Genomic DNA, 12,194 nt, shown 5'->3' on the forward strand with positions numbered 1-12,194 from the left:
TTTTTACATATGTTAATTAGACATCAGAGCTTTGAGAATTGAAAGACAGAAATCTGAAACCCAAAGTACTTCTCTCACGGCATTGTAATTCTATGTTGACATTGTCAGTGAGTTTAAGATGACCGCCCATCAACACAATCCACCACTGGCTTCGAATCCCTCTGGTAGCAGTAGGACTCAGCACAAGGCACTTTCAACGCTTTGAGTTGAATAAACTGGGAAATTTATCTCAGAGTTTGAAATCCAAGACAACTTTGCTACATACAGAAACAAGTAATTGACACAGGACCCCAGAATTTTCCAAAACTACCTCTAACTTCTTACATGAAAATTAAACTACCTTTGAAATACTATTTTCCAAGTAACTATGAAGTTTTCTGCTTCTGATCTGCAAAATACCTTTTAGCCCTAAAGTTAAAACCCTTATAATTTGTACAGATATTTTAAAACATAAATAAAGAATTCAGTCCAAAAGTGGGTCTCTGACAGTAACCCATAAGTAGGAATCAGTCACAAAACCTTAAAAATCATATAAATGTACCAAACACCTTAGCTTCCTTAACCCATTATGAATATGCTACCCTTTAATTTACTCTAAGTCTTTTAAAATGTTCTTATGTTTTAACTGAGATACAATAAACTCCCTCAATATTCAGTGTAAAAATCACTATTTTAATTTGATTTAAAAGCTCTCCTCTTAATAGAATGATGTCTCATTTCTGGTTTCAAAGAATTAGTGAATAAATCTATCAATACTTCATAATTTCATAGACAATCATATCTCCCTTTTCAACCTTTAACTTAAAAAAGTTTATTTAATTTCCATTTATTCATCAGAACCCAATTCAAAAATCCTTTCCTCAAGGAAGCCTTCCCTTACCAAAGAGCCCCCCTCTCTCCCAAGAGAAGTCCCTTGCTAATTGTACTCAAAACTCTGTACTCTTCCTTCCTAGCACTAATCCACATTTTGAATTATTTATTTATGGTTAACTGATTGACATATTAAAAACTCTAATCGGTCAAAGTCTGTCTTCTTTTACTTACCATGTATTTCATCAGTCAGTACTCAAATACTTGTTGAATGAATAAATTTCTCTCTGAATTGGGCTCTTACCTTGTTTCTCTCATCCATTTGGAAGGCAGGAAGTTCCCAACTGATATACCACTAGCCTCAATCCCAAACTTTTCCAGTTTTATGGCTATAGACTATCAATCTTTAAAATCAATATAATTTGAGACCCATCCTATCCTTCTCCCCCAACCACAAAATATGCACCCCTAATTTCCCAGGCAACTTCCCCTGAGAAGCTGCATATCTTCTTGGTATGGCAGGCTTTTAACCTTGCAGTTATTACAGAATAAGTGTAAATGCGTTAAGCACCTACTATGTGACAAGGCCCTGCGTACTCTACCTTGGCTCTGTGTATTCCATCCATCACCATAACCAACCAGTGGTCCTTCACATCGGGCTTCAGAGACTGCCTATCTTCCTTTCTGTTTGCCTAGCCACAGAATCCAGGTCCTCCGACATCTCCCCTAGTCTTTTTGCCCCACAGCACATCAACCTCAAACCCAACTAAGCTTTGGATGACAGTTTTCCCATCAATGCAGTGTAAGAGGAATGCACATCTACAACATCAGAACCAGAGAGATCTGGGTTTGAATACCAGCTATGTTGAAGCTTTCTTAGAATAATTTTACATGCATAAAATAAAATATGTAGGATCACAAAGGAAACCAATTAACTGTATCAAGGTCAAGAAGCTAAGCTCTCTGAATCTTGTGTTCTGGTGGCTTCAAAATGAAAGTACTAACACCCATCCTTCACTGAATTGTTAGGTAGATTTTAAAGGCAATTTATGTTAAGTATCTGGCAAGGAGACTAGGTAGTTTTAAGACCTCCGTGGTAATTCAAATCTTAATTTATCAGAGTATCACTTCTTCAGTTAGGAATGGGAGGAGGAAGACTTCAATATGATTATCTAACATCTACTCAGAAAAAAAGTAATCTAAGATCTTAAGTGGCTTCCCAAAATGTATGCAATATCACAGTTCTTATCATATCTATAAGCTATCTATAAAGCTTATGATCAACCCTAAACCAAATTTTAGACAAGGTCCCTCTTTATATCTCAATTTTTTTAATATAAATTTATTTATTATTTATTTTTGGCTGCATTGGGTCTTCATTGCTGCGCACAGGCTTTCTCTAGTTGCAGCGAGCGGGTGCTACTCTTTGTTGCGGTGCGCGGGCTTCTCACTGTGGTGGCTTCTCTTGTTGCAGAGCACGGGCTCTAGGCACGCGGGCTTCAGGAGTTGTGGCACACGGGCTCAGTACTTGTGGCTCACAGGCTCTAGAGCGCAGGCTCAGTAGTTGTGGTGCACGGGCTCAGTTGCTCTGCAGCATGTGGGATCTTCCCGGACCAGGGCTCGAACCCGTGTCCCCTGTATTGGCAGGAGGATTCTTAACCACTGCGCCACCAGGGAAGTCCCTATATCTCAATTTTTGAGTAATCTGAAAATTAAGTTTAGTTCTTTAAAAATAAATAAGTTAGGGGCTTCCCTGGTGGCGCAGTGGTTGAGAATCTGCCTGCCAATGCAGGGGACACGGGTTCGAGCCCTGGCCTGGGAAGATCCCACATGCCGCGGAGCAACTAGGCCCGTGAGCCACAACTACTGAGCCTGCACGACTGGAGCCTGTGCTCCGCAACAAGAGAGGCCGCAATAGTGAGAGGTCCGCGCACCGCGATGAAGAGTGGCCCCCGCTCGCCACAACTAGAGAAAGCCCTCGCACAGAAACGAAGATCCAACACAGCCAAAAATAAATAAATAAATAAATAATAAAAGTGTTTTTAAAAAATAAAATAAATAAGTTTAGTTCTTTTAAAATAAATAATAATACTTTGAAGTATTAGGTTGTGTTGGTCAAAACTTCACATTTAAAAAGATGACTTTTTAAAAAATATAATGAAACCAACAAGTTGTGAGCTTTCTTAAACATTCTTTAAAAGTTTCCTGTTTGTCATAACCACATATCTTTCATTTGTGCCTTGAAGTCTGAAGTTCTATATATAAGGACACCCCCCCCCCACCAAAAGCCTCTTTTACAGAAATTTCTATTTAAAAAAAAACAATGGTAAGAATTCAAATTCAGGGGGAACTAATGTGATTTGACCAAGCTCCTGCAAAGTGACAGATACAACTAGTTCTCATTCTAAATTGTGTTCTTTCCTCCACAATCCCTTGCTCCACAAAGGAGATGTTATCTGTGCTGTCTGACTCCAAAGGCCAGAAAAAGGCCTATTAATTACAACTTACTACCTATAATTCCCAAATTTCCTATTTAAAATATAGGGCATTTTGTAAATACGTGCCTATTAGCCTATAAAATTTCTTGACCAGATGTTGGATATTTCAAGTTAATTATTTCAAGCTGTTCTTCCCAGATGGATAAATCTCTTTCCTTTAAGATATATGAATTAATATTATCTAATCAAGCCAACCTCAAAACCTCCACTTTTAGTATACACTAATCTTACCTAAGTATATGATTATGAAAACTATCAGAATGGCCAACTAAAGTGTTTCCAAGTTTAAAAGTAGGCACTTACACAATGGCATGGTTTTTAATCACGAAGTTTTTAATGACATATCTACTCTATGCCCAGTACTACGGTACAGAATACCACTTATTTCACTACTTCACAAATTAGGAATTAATTCATTATGCTTCTATTTATGTCTTCTTACACCTAGACTCTTATCTAAAATCCCAGAGTCTAGCATTCATTTATAGGGGTAAACAGTTTTCATTACACTGTGCTAAGAGTTTCTCATTTTACATGGGTTGACTGTCAACAGAATCCACCAACATTCAAGTTTCAACTGCATGCAAGGATGAAAAAACTAGGCGTTGATTGGTCAAGGCATCCAATTGCCAAAAAGGGCTTTAACAGCAGGAAATGGTACATATAGTTGGCAAATACTACTCATCTGCTAAGGAGATCCCAAAGAACTAAGAAGGGGCAGAAGACTCAAGGAAAAAGTAGGTTCAAAGCAAGGAAAAAACCTAGACAAACAAGTTGGGGAAGGAAGGCATTCCCAGCATGCATAAGGAACAAAGCCAGTTAGGAAGCAATCTGCCTCACACTCAAACAGAGTAGCATAAAAATAAGGTTAAAGAAGTCCTTATAATCACACCTAATTAAGATCTGTTGTTATCCCAGTTAAAGAGAATGCCAATGCTCCATCGGAAGATAATTTCTAAACTGCTTTTCTATATACAAGTAACAATTTTATGATTCCTTCATTTGTTCAAATATTTTAGCAAAAACTACATGCCAAGCAATGTTCTCAGTGCCGGGGATACTGAACCCAGCAAAAGAGAGTTGCTCTAACCTCACTCTTATTAAAGCCTAGTGTTTAAGGTCTGGAGACAAACTTGGTCAAGTTATTTAACTTGTTTAAGCCTAAATTTCTAACACTAAAAAATGTGGTTTACTATCTAGGATTTTTGTGAGGATTAAATAAAAGTATTTACTGCATGATAAGTATCTATTATGTCTTCACCTAACTTCTTTGTAATCAACTACTAAACATTGTATCTGAGTAAGTGACTTTGTTACAAAGTCTTTCTCTAGATGAAACAAAGTTAACAAGCCTTGGACTCATTAATTTCAACCTCAACTAAGGAAGCAAGTCAGTCTAGACAGACTTGTACTTCTATCAGTACTAAAACAGTTGCACACTACTTGAATTTCATTCATTCATATTCATTGCAGTCCCCCAACCCACCCCCAAAAACTCTATATCCCTAAGCCCAGGTCTTAGGCATCGTCTTAGTTACTCAGTTCCTGCCTGCATCCTGCCAAACACAATTGGTTTCAATGTTTCAAAAACTGTGTTTTTGCTAACACAACATGCCCTTAAACTTAAACCAATTACTTTATCTGCTACTCAATTAAGGAATGCAGCAATAAATCATGATTGGAAAAGAGACACTGAGTAGATTTCTTACATGAGGGCTGAGTTGTGAAGTCTGTAGGTAAAGCAAAAAGTCCACTATAGTCAAAATTGTTCTTGAATTAAAATCCCGTCGTCTCCAGGTTAGGCACCTTAGTGCAGTGGAAGACACACATAGCCAACTATGCAAGTCTAGACAAGATTTCCTTTCCTAAATCTATTTCTTTATTCTGAAAATGAAGATATCACCACCACTTCAAAGGCTGGGTGTGGGGGAGATGTGGAGATTAAAAAGAACACACATAAAGGACCTCCTAGATTCCCTTCCTAACCCAACAGGTCCACAATCACTGCTGAGTAAGGAAACACCTCGTCTCTCATCATCTGCCAAAGAACTAAAGACTGTAAGGATTAATCTTGTTTCCACTCAAATCGGGTAAAAACAAATGCACTAGAGAGAATTTTACTTGGCAGGTGAAATAAAGCGCCACAACTATGACTGAAATCTACTACACAAAGCCCATTTTATTGAGAAAGATTATTAGCCTAAGCAAATAGGCTGTACCACATTACCTTCTTTCTGTAAACATCAAAACGCACCTTGCTAGGAGTGAAACCAAATTTCACAGTGTATGACAGGAGTCCTCTGGTGGCAGAGCCTCTGATCAGGGAGCACGATGATTAAGAAGGTGGGCTCAAGGGTCAAAACTTTCTGGGTCAGAACACAGGTTATGCCAATTCCTTGAACAGTGTTTCAGCAATTAACATATATTCAACTGCCAATGCGAAAACTTGCTTCCCTTATTTGAGCAGTTTTCAAGAAAATGCAAAGATAATGACCAAGTGAAGATACTGAAACATATCCGTTACCCAGGATGGAAAACTCTTCTGTTCTGACAAGCTTCCTTCAAGTTATCACCACTTCGGAGTCTTTGTTGGGGACCTTTTTTCAGTTATTTTTGCACAAAGGAGTCTTTGTTGGTACAATGGCTTCCTCACTGGTAGTTTCCACACAATCCTTTCACACCAATACTTCTATTAGGGAGTACGATCAGAATTCATCTCTTTTGGAAAAGATCTAACTGAAAAAGGTTCTGCGTGTCATTCTGATTAAAAATCACTGGCTGCACTTGTTCCCATTTCTCTCCCTCCCCTCAAACACCCAAATGGAATATTTCAAAGCCATCCCTCCAACACACCATATAAGGGGCAGCTCCACCCCAGCCCTCCATATATGGTCATATCCCACACCCACTCACAGACTCATCAGAGACAACCAGGAACCCACTCCTGCCCTGACCCACCATATACGGACAAATACCCACCTTAATATACTGAAGAGAATTAAGCTCCTTCCTCTACACTCACACTTCTAAGTCTGAAAGTTTAAGAAGTTGGGTGAAGAAATTAGAAGGAACAAACAAAAAACCCGACTGAAAGCACTTCTGAGCACTAGCGCTCAATTCTCAATGATTCCAAACGTCACCCACTTGCCCAACTTAATATTAACAACACTCCCCCTTCGGAGAAATCATCGTACAGCCCTAATGAGGCACAGCGCGTGCAATAACTAATCACGTCTGAGCAACCCTAAGCCCATTATTAAACACGGGCAACTCTAGGCCAAACACACCTCGCTCTACACACCATTTCAAAGACTTTCAAGGTCTACTTTTCTGCACCTTCAGATCAGATGCCAACTTTCTGGTCGCCTTTTCAGAAAAGGGGAGGGAGGGTTGCTGGCTGTCTCGTTACCAAGGTAACTAGGAAACGTGCGACTGCCGAGGCCCGGGAGCCGGTTTTACCTTCAGATCCTTCTTAGTAACGTCGGTGTGGGAGACGGCTCGAATGGTCCCGGAGAGCCAGGGCCACTCGGCGACGCGCTCCAAGTCCCAGCTGTCGTGGCCGCCGTCGCTGCCGTCGGCTGCGGACAGACTGAGGAATCGCTTCCCTACCAATACTGGCCAACTTTCTCCGAGCGTGAGCACCATGGTTTCCACGCTGCAGGAAGGGCTCCTCCCTGCAAAAACACAAAAACAAAATGCAACGGGGGCGGCCGGCGGGAGGGGGCGGGGAAGAGAGGTCGGTGGGGGAGGCCAGGGCGGAGGAAAGGGTCCTAATCCCGATCGGAGGAGGGGACCCCCGGCGGTGGCGGGTGAGACGGAGGACCCCGCACCCGATCTCTCCACCCGCGCCCTCCCCGCCCCCCGATCCCTCCCCCACCGCAAACACTGGCCCAAGCGTCGCGTGACCCTGGCTCTCCCAAGTTTCGCTTTTCCAAAACCTGAAACCTAAACGCAGACAGAGTGAGGGGAGAATTATTTGTGGCTTAAGTGGATTTCAAAGTGTTTGCCCCTCACCCCGGAAAAGAAAAGGCCCCGAAGCAGAGGGCCCGTCCCAGGCGGCCGGGTCCCCGCCCCGGGCAGCCCCGCGGGAGGGACGAGCCCGCCGTTCCGCACTTGCCCCGCCGCCCCGCCCCGACACCCTTCTACTCGGCCGCAGACCCCCAGCCTGCGCCGCGGCGCGGGGGCGGCGGGGCCGCGGGCTTGGCGCCTTCACCTTTCTTCCTCCGCTCCCCTCAGCCGAGGCCGCGGCGCTCTTACCCCGCCTCCCGCCTCCCTGAGTCACCGGCGACGGCCACCGTTTCCAGCCGCCCAGCCGACTCTAGCTCTCTGACTTGGTTCAAGAGCTCTCACAAGACACGCACAGCCTCCCGGGCCCGCCCCCTCGGAGCCGCTTCCATCGCTCATTGGCTGAGTCCAAGGAGCTGGGCGAGACTCGTGGGGAAGGAGCCCATCGCCATTGGCCGCCCCGGCGGGGGCGGGGCGAGAGAAAAAACAATTCCTCGGCTGCCTCCTCCCTTTCCCCTCCGCCTTCCGACTCCCGGACGACCCCCATTAGGTTAAAGTACACCGAGCGTGAGCGAGGGATCCCTCCGCCACAGCCATTCTTTCCATTTGTTGCCCCACAGGATGCAAAAAAGTCCCGAGAAATCGGTCATCAACTTTAGGACCCAGAGGAAAATTGCAGTGGTGCACAGATAAGACTGAATGGCGAACCCCAGGGCTGTAAGTGCTTATTGGATTGCTTTTCAAGTGCGTAGGCTGTCGACCGAAGATAGGCTTTTCACTTGGCGGAAGAATCTCACAGGAAAGGGGTGAGGGCGGTGCAGAGTCAGCGGGGGAGGGAAGGGACAGGAACGTGCGGTTTGAAGCGTACTCAGCTAGAGGGAGGAGCAACGGTGCTCTGGAGATTCGTGCGCAGGCGCTTTGCAGAGCAGAGGCTGGAGCTTGGGCTGCTGGGCGAAATGGCCGCGGGAGGCGCAGGCGCACGTGGTGCTGATCATGGAACGTCTAAAGTCCGCCATTTTGAAGGAAAAATGAAGAAAGGCATGGAGTCCCTGGGAAATGACGTTAATTAAATCTAAAGCAAAAGATGCTGTTCAGTACAACGCAGAATGGGTTTTTTTCTTTTTGTTTTTTAATGTAAAGGGAGGATGAAAAGATATTCTGAGTCTTACAAAGAAATGGAAAGACTAGATCAAGGTCATAATGATGTAAGAGATATGAAGAGGAGGTGTCTTTGAAGGACAAAGGAGTTGAGAGGTGATTGTGTCTTTTGGACCTGAAGTTTTTTGGTTGAATGAAGAAAACATGGAATGAAGTAATTGAAGATCTCTTATTTTATAAAGGCTGATGCTTGACCTGGCATCACATTTAATCTTTAAGATTAAATGAAGATTAAGTGAAGAACTCAAGCTCCCAATTTTACAAGTGTGAAAACTGAGAATCGGAAAAAGTTCAGAAATGTATTCAAGGAATTATAGATACAAGTTAACTCCAGGTGTTGATTTTCAAAATATATGTTCTGAATACATGACATTAAATAAAAATTTTAATTAAGAATAAACACTGAAGAATTAATTTGACTTTTAATTTGCAGACCATTGAAAAGGGGGGAAATGGAACAAAGAAAACATGTCCAGTACAACATAAGTCAGAATGGGAAGAAGGGAGGAATAAAAAAAGAAAAAAAAAAAAAACCTAAGCAGAAATACAGTAAATACAAAAAAAAAAAAAAAAATTAGAGGAGTAATTCTAAATATCAGTATTTACAATAAATATAAGTGGGTTAATTTACTCAGACCTTAAAAAGACACACTGGATTAAAAATAAAATCCATCTGTAAATTGACCACCAGCAAACTCCAACAACAACACAGAAAGCTTGAAAATGGTGGGTTAAAAGAGTTTGTAATCTAATGGTAATTGAAGAAAAGCGATATAGCAATGTTAATATAATTGAAAGCAAAGGCATCAGAGAGAAAAGGATTTTATACTAATAAAGGATAAAGTCCACAAAGATAACACACACTCTTGAACTATTGTGACTCTGGGAACATATTCTAGCCTATGCTAAGACTAAACTTATGAGAAATTTTTGACAATTTGTAATAAGAGTATACTGAAGATATTTATAAATACATCTACCCCAGAAAGAGGCATCTCGATTTTTAAAATAAGTGAGGGTATGGAGGATCTAGATTACATAATTAACTATTGATCTGAAAAAAAAATAGCCAGGAACAAGTTCTATCAAACTTCAAATAACATATAATTCCTAGGTTACATTCATGGTTCCAGAACTTAGGAAAGATGGAAAGATATCCAATGCATTTTATAAAACTTGCAAACCCCTATTATCCAATCTGAACCAGTAGAGTACAAGAAAGGAAAACTATAGTTCAATCACACTTATGAACAGAGATAGAAAATTCTTATATACAATATCAGCAAGTTAAATCCAGCAGTATATTTTTAAAATAATCACCATGATTAATTAGGATTATTATATGAATATGAGGATATTTCAAGATTAGAAAATTACTATATATCACCACAACAGGTTAAAAGAGAAAAATTGTGTTCATTTTAGTAGAGGCTGAAAAGAACACACACTCACAATGAACACTGAACTACCATGAAAACTAGGAATATTAAGAGCACACACATATTTAATGCTTATTCATGATTAAAAAATAACTTTAAACTTCCTACAAACCTAGGAATATAAGACACCCACCTTAGAAAAACACCTGCAAATATGAACTAGGAGACATCAACAAGGTTGTTCATTTCAGCATTGTTTGTGGCTGTGAAAAATTAGAAATAATCAAAATGTGCTTCAATTAAATAAATAAATGAAATGTGATACATATAGTGAAAAGCTGTAGAGCATTTGAAAGGGAATGAAATATATTTAGATGTACCAATAAGGATAGATTAGCAAAACACATTTTGAATGAAAAAGTTGCATTTGGCAATATTTGAAAATACACACACAAAAATTACACTATATGTGTTCTATGAAATATATATATTAAAACTCATAATGATGGTTACTAGTATTGGAGGGTGAACACTGGTATTGGGGGTGTTGGTCAAAGGTGATTTAGCATTGTTTGTAATTCTCTCATTTTTATAAGGCAAAAGTATTCATGTTACTTTTGAAATTTAAAGCTATATTTTAAATCCTATGAATGTAGTTTACTACATTAACACTCAAAAGTATTCATGACAAATTATTAGAACTAATACAAGCGTCGAGAAGGTGGTGCAATAAAAAATCAACAAAAAAAGATCCAAAGAATTCCTGTTCCTCAACAAGCATCAATTACAACATAAAACAGAAAAAATGAAACCATTTATGATCATGAAAACTACAGAATACCTTGGAAAAAACCATAACATGAAATGAACAAAACCTATATGAAGAAAACTATAGAACTTTACCAATGGAAAGATATCCATAAAATGTATGCATAAAAGATTTGAAAAATTCCATTTCCTTATATCATTTGATAAAGATGTCATTTCTCCTCAAATTAAACTACTTTCAAATTAAATTTCTTTCAGTGAATGAAAGAATCAAAATAGAAATACAGTAAGTCCCCTACATACAAACGAGTTCCGTTCCAAGAGTGCATTCGTAAGTCCAATTTGTTTGTAAGTCCAACAAAGTTAGCCTAGGTACCCAACTAACACAATCGGCTATATAGTACTGCACTGTAATAGGTTTATAATACTTTTCATGCAAATAATACATAAAAAACAAACACAAAAAATAAAGAAAACATTTTTAATCTTAACAGTACAGTACCTTGAAAAGTACAGTAGTATAGTACAACAGCTGGCATACAGGGGCTGGCATCAAGTGAACAGGCAAGAAGAGTTACTGACTGGAGGAGGGAGGGGAGGTGGGAGATGGCAGAGCTGAAGGATCATCAGCAAGAGGAGATGGTGGGCAAGCTGCAATTTCAGTCACACCTGACGTTGATGGCACAGGTTCTGGTTCCTTGCTGGATTCAATTCTATCTACCCTCTTGAAAAAATGATCCAGTGATGTCTGGGTACTAGCTGTTTTTTTTCCTCATCATAGATGACATGGTAGCACTGGATTGCATTCTGAACGGCTGCTGCAACCTTCGTGTACCATTCTAGGTTCGGGTTCTATGCCTCAAAAACTAACAGTGCCTCCCAAATAAAGAAAATGCCCTTGCCGTTTCCTGCATCGTGAATCTCTTTGGTTCTTCAGTTACTTCTTCTTGCTCTTGCTTCTCTTCCTTCTTTCTCTGGGCCTCCAATTCCATCAGGTCTTCAGTGAAGCTCCTCGTGTTACACAGCAAGGAGTTCCATGAAGTCATCCTCTTGCAGATCTAGCTTAAAATAAAGATACTCTACTACTGTACTCTATACAGTACCGTACAGTAAAATACACAAAAGCACAACTACTTGTAGAGGATACACGCACGTGACAATGTATGCCAGATGCGTGAACTAACTTAAATGATTCGTCATGTGAACGCACGTTGGCATCTTTGAAAGTTCGCAACTTGAAGGTTCGTATGTAGGGGACTTACTGTATGTAAGTAATTAAGAGACTACAGAAACAGATCCATGTATATATGAACAATTAATTTATGATTAACACAGCATTTCAAATGAACGTAAACAGTAAACTATTCAATATATGCTTTGGGGGTCTATTTGTTATCCATTAGGAAAAAATAACAAAGTCAGATTCCCACATCAACATTCACAAAAATAAGTTCCAGGTGAATCAAAGAGCTTGATATAAAAAATCTAATAAAATATTTTAAGATTCCTTCCCCTTTTCCTTCCTCCTTCTTTTTCTCTTCCTCTTCCTGAACATTTCAGTCCTAAAGCCATTAGG

At 40.3% G+C, this 12,194-nt stretch overlaps 1 protein-coding gene across 5 annotated transcripts in view; it reads right to left on the reverse strand.

Moving 5' to 3' along the window:
* KDM3A (lysine demethylase 3A) overlaps positions 1-7,685 on the reverse strand; it is a 54,781-nt gene extending 47,096 nt beyond the window's left edge. The window contains exons 1-2 of one of the 5 annotated variants that reach the window (XM_028164784.2): positions 7,566-7,685; positions 6,768-6,982 (exon numbers count right to left, since the gene is read on the reverse strand). In XM_028164784.2, coding sequence (XP_028020585.1) covers positions 6,768-6,953 — 186 coding nt within the window. In that variant the 5' untranslated portion in view covers positions 6,954-6,982; positions 7,566-7,685. The other 4 variants (XM_007175326.3, XM_057558157.1, XM_057558158.1 and 1 more) reach the window with 4 other exon arrangements.
* Between the last annotated feature and the right edge of the window lie 4,509 nt (positions 7,686-12,194).

This window comes from Balaenoptera acutorostrata, chromosome 12, assembly GCF_949987535.1.
Source record: "Balaenoptera acutorostrata chromosome 12, mBalAcu1.1, whole genome shotgun sequence".
Classification (NCBI taxonomy): Eukaryota; Metazoa; Chordata; class Mammalia; order Artiodactyla; family Balaenopteridae; genus Balaenoptera; species Balaenoptera acutorostrata.